We start from the raw sequence: 5,185 nt of genomic DNA on the forward strand, positions 1-5,185 counted from the left end.
AATAAATAAACACATAAATTAGTAAATAAAAATAAATAAATATAGCAAATAAATAAACATAAATTACTAAATGAAAATATAAGTAGATTTTAAAAAATGTAAAAACTGTTGTTTTTTAAAGGAAGGGAAAATGTCCAAAAATATTTTACAGGGTAATAATTTTTCAGGGCATTCCTTTCTTTAAAAAAATGTTTTTTCTTTTGTCCCCATTTTTAAAAAGTTAATATATTTATTTTTGCTCATTTATAGATATATTTCTTGTACTTTAAACTTTTTTTTTGCTAACTTGGCAGACAAACAATGAGCAGTTCAATGTTGAAAGTTTCCGTAATGAAAGAAAGAACCTGTTATTGTTTAAACGTCTCTGGAGCGCCTCGGGCTGTGTCGGTTTGACTCTTGATAACTAACAAAAGTAAACACTGACTCAGCGACGTTACTTTCGGTGCCAACACGAGGTGCGCTTACAGCACACGTGTTTTTCTCCACACGTCTGCTCATCAGCCCGCGTTTCATTTCCAGGTCCAACATCATAGAAATCCTGTACGTGAAAGACTTGGCTCTGGTGGATCCGGACGACTGCACCCCCATGACGACCATCACCAAGTTCTACAATCACCCGCTGCACTACGTCTTCAACGACACTAAACTGGACGCCATGCTGGAGGAGTTCAAGAAAGGCGAGTCAGCGCTCACACGCGAAATATTACAGCAGAGGCGAACTTTGCTCTGATGTTTTTGAACATTTTATCTGTTTTTTTGTTTTTAGTGGACTCTAGTCACACAGACACTTCTGCTTTTATATGTGCGGATGTTTAGATATTTGCGTCTGAGATTTTCTGACCACATTAACCAGGTTTTTTTGTTTTGTTTTTAAAAACATTTTCACGTGCTATGGAGCACACTTTATATATTGTTTAGTGAATATATATCCTGAAAAGTGGAAAACATTTAACAGCAACATCTTTTTCCAGAGTGGGTGTTTTCGTTACTGCAGATGAGCGGGCGGTATTTGTTGACATTTTGGGAAATTGAGACAAAAATTTGATTTTTTTTTCACGAAAATGTACCTTCCAGAAAAAAAGATTTTTTAAAAAATTATCATTTTTTAAAAGAAAAAAAAGCTAAAAAAAATGAAAAAAAATGTTTGTTTTGAAAGGCATTTTTTCTTAAAAAAAGAAAAAAAGACAATAAAATAAATACAAAATACTGCCATTTAAAGTTGCACCCCCAGTGCTTCAAAATGATTTGACGTCCCCCTCACTCACTAATAACAAACACTCAGTAAGTTCTATTTAAAAATCCAGCTCTAATGCTGTTCTTAATTTATTTTTTGTTAAAATAATATATTTTTTTTAAAAAAGCTATTATATAGTGATGAAAAAGAATCGATAGACCTTCATCAGGTAAAAAAAATGGGTCTTCATATTCAGATTATTGCCAGTAAAAGGACTGTGTGTGGAAATATCCTCACTTATAAAATAAAAAAATAAATAAAATGCAGGATTAATTTCAAAACCTGGTAAAATAAAACCAGAATGGCCAGAAAGGAGTGAAAAAATGTGGGTTTTTTTGGGATTTTGGTGAATAAACCCTTTAATAAAGAATGATAGAAATGAAATGGAATAAAAAATACTGAAAGGTTTTTTTTTCGGCTCTTTCCTGTCAGGTAACTCTCACATGGCCATCGTCCAGAGGGTGAACAACGAGGGGGAGGGGGATCCGTTCTACGAGGTGCTGGGATTGGTCACTTTAGAGGACGTCATCGAGGAGATCATCAAATCAGAGATCCTGGATGAATCTGACGGCTACTGTGAGTTTTTTCAGAAATAAGGACGCGCGATGATATCCGCACGTCATCCGCACCAGCAGGTGTTCACAGGATTTAAGGGGCAAGTCACAGATTTTAAGACATTTCAAAGGTTTTAGCACGTTTGTGGACATTTCTGGGATTTTAAGACGTTTCTTGGATTTTAGGACAAATCTATGATTTTAGCATGTTTCCAGGACTTTAGGACGTTTCTTGAATTTTAGGATTTTTATAGGATTTTAGGACATTTCTCAGATTTTAGGACGTTTTTAGGACACCTCTACGATTTTAACGTTTAGGACGTTTCTTAAATTTTAGGACATTTCTAGGATTTCAAGATGTTTCCCAGATTTTAGGATGTTTGTCTGATTTTAGGACATTTCTGGTATTGTGAGACATTTATAGTATTTTCGAACATTTCTAGGATTTTAAGATTTATCTGTGGTTTTTGGACTTTTCTTGGATTTTAGCGCATTTCTAGGATTTGTATGTGTGTTTCTTATATTTCAGGACATTTCTAAGGTTTTACAGAATTTCCCAGATTTGAGGACATTTCTAGGATTTTGTCACGTTACTCGGATTGTAGGATGTTTCTTGAATTTCAGGACATTTGTAGGATTTTAGGGTCTTAGTGAGGCCCTCTGTCGGGGCTGTGGGGGATCCCCCACTGGCACTTTTTTTAATCAACAGGCTTTATTTTGATGCTTTTTATGCTCTCTGACACCTTATGGAGACTAAAAGTACAAAACAATTCACAGTGTGAATCTTTATTTTTAAATGAATTCGAAAGTGATGTTTGGGGGCAGATTCAGCTCGCAGGTCGTTAGTCGTGTATTTCATGTCTCTTTCTGCTGGTCGAATACGATGTTACGACAGAAGAGACGCGATGTCAGGGTTCCCAAGGATCCTTAAAAAGTCTTAAAAGTCATTGAATTCAATAATCTAAATAAGGCTTCAATTGCTATTAAAATAAAATGTTATTAATTATTACTAATTAATTTGTTAGGACATGAGACGTAGGATTTTATTATTTTTTTCCCTGATTATGTATTGTAAAATCTGGAAATAAGTAGTAACTTTTTTTTTTTGGTTAAATATTTTACTTTGTTCCTCTTCTAACACTCGTCCTGATATGATCCAGGCTGTGAGACTCACATGTAGAGTGAAAAACACAAAATCACCATAAAACCAGCCAAAAACTCCATATATACTTACTGAAGTTGGTAAACAAGTAGATTTTTATTATATAATATATATATATAGTAATTTTTTCTAACACTTGGTATAGATAATCTAACATTTTCACAGGACAATAAATTCCATATTTTATGTTACAATACACATTTGGGCAAAATTGTTCAGTTTTGGTTTTTGTAAAATTGGTCTTAAATCTAATTTTTAAGCTGTAGGAACCCTGAGTGGATATATATTGATAATGGTTATCGGCAGTATGAGTCGGTATATTTCGTTATTTTGGATATCAGCAAGAAATCCAACACTGTGCATCTTAAATTATAAATATTGCTTTAGCGTCTGGTGTGTTTGATTAACCCTCTCCACCTCCTCCTCCTGTAGTGGACAGGAAAGTAAAGCGTCCCCTCCCCCCGCTGGAGATTCCTCTGGAGCCTCGCAGCGTCCACGAGGAGTTTTCTCTCTTCAAGCCTCCTGAAGGAGAACCCAAAATCCGCACCTCACCTCAGCTCCTGCTGGCCACACACCGCTTCCTGTCCAGAGGTGTGTGTGTTTTTATCTGTTAAACTGGATTTACACTCATAATCTCCCGCCACAAAGCTCGATGTGGTCCAGTTTAACGTCTGAGAGGATTATCTTATGTCTTTGAATGCTATTTGATGCTTTTATTTTGTAAAAAGTCCTCTTTACTTGTGCATGATGTTTTTCAATAGTCCGAGCAGAAAGAGACATATGGAAACAAATAAGGGACAAACTGTAGGAACTTTAATGTTAACAGGCACTGAATATTTCAGGCTATAAAAATGATACATTCATTGGATTTTCTACTTTCATTGAGTTTATTTTTTAACTGAGATCAGTCCTGATCATAAATATCAAATATTCAATCATTTTAGCCCTTTAAAGTTGTTTTTAGGTAAAAAAACAAAACAAAACAAAACATGAAAAATGAACTATTCTCAGTATACTACATGCTCAGTAGATTGTTTTAATAATCAGAGCCTGGGATATGTCAGCGATTGACAACAACATTGATTTTTATGCATTATTATTATTATTTTTGTGCAGTGTCATAAACTCACACTCGTACCGCTCTGCACACAAAATGTGCTTTTCTAAATCAGGCTATAAAAATACTATACATTAATATTATTTTCTACTTCCACTGAGCTCATTTTTTTCAAGAACCCTTTGAAAACTGAGCAAATTAGTTCAATTATTTTGGAAAACAAGGGGGAAAAGACAATGACCAACTTGGCAAAATATATACCACAAATTGTGAGAAATTAGTAAAAAAATTACTTAAAATAGTTTAAAAAAGAGGAGAGGATTATTAGAAAATGTGTGGAAAACAACCCAGAGAAACATATCCAAAAAATTTTGGAAAACATGGGGGAAAAGAGACTGACCAAATTGGGAAAAAAAAATTATTACATACAATGAATACATATATATTTTTCATTGCTCTTTAGATCATTTTCTTTTTGTTTTTTAGTTTTTGTTGTTACTGTTGTTGTTGTTCCTCAGACTGACTGAATATGTCACAGTTTTAACATCACACACGTCATAATTATATTTCTGTTTCATAATTCAGCTGCAGACTAAATGCTCAGGATTGAATCTGGCGACAGTTATTTGGGATCTACTTGCTCAGACAAATTTGACATCACTGTAACCCCCAAAACTGTGACCTTTGACCCCTGCAGAGGTGTCGCACTTCAGCCCGGGACGCGTGTCTGAGAAGATCTTGTTCCACCTGCTCCGTCACCCCAGCGTCAACCAGGAAGTGCACTTCGACCCAAACAACCGGCTGAGCCCGGGTCACTATCTCTACACACGTAACCACCCGGTGGACTACTTCATCCTGCTGCTGCAGGTACGCACGCACGCACGCACGCACGCACGCACGCACGCACGCACGCACGTGTAGATATACAAGAAACAATTTTCAATATCAGTATACAATTTTTATTATCTATTCTTATTTTTATTTATTAATCTTCAATATAAATTATAGACTTATTCATTGTTTTAAATCAGATTGCATGCATACAAAATGTCTGGTATATAAATTAGGACGTGAAATATGAGAACAGAGTGCCAAAAACGAGCTAATTAAAAAGACAATAAAATATTAAAATAATAAAAAAAGAAAAGAAAAATACAACAAAGAACTAAAATGACACA

General features: G+C 34.8%; 1 protein-coding gene across 1 annotated transcript; it reads left to right on the top strand.

The window, feature by feature from the left end:
- Nucleotides 1–519: 519 nt before the first annotated feature.
- LOC121965391 (metal transporter CNNM3-like) lies at nucleotides 520–4,874 on the top strand (the record flags this gene model as incomplete). The annotated part of the gene is made up of 4 exons (XM_042515539.1): nucleotides 520–677; nucleotides 1,667–1,810; nucleotides 3,383–3,541; nucleotides 4,705–4,874. Coding segments are annotated over 4 exons (631 nt in total), but the record flags the coding sequence as incomplete, so codon positions are not given.
- Between the last annotated feature and the right edge of the window lie 311 nt (nucleotides 4,875–5,185).

The sequence above is a fragment of the Plectropomus leopardus genome, unplaced genomic scaffold (genome assembly GCF_008729295.1).
Source record: "Plectropomus leopardus isolate mb unplaced genomic scaffold, YSFRI_Pleo_2.0 unplaced_scaffold19832, whole genome shotgun sequence".
Taxonomy (NCBI): Eukaryota; Metazoa; Chordata; class Actinopteri; order Perciformes; family Serranidae; genus Plectropomus; species Plectropomus leopardus.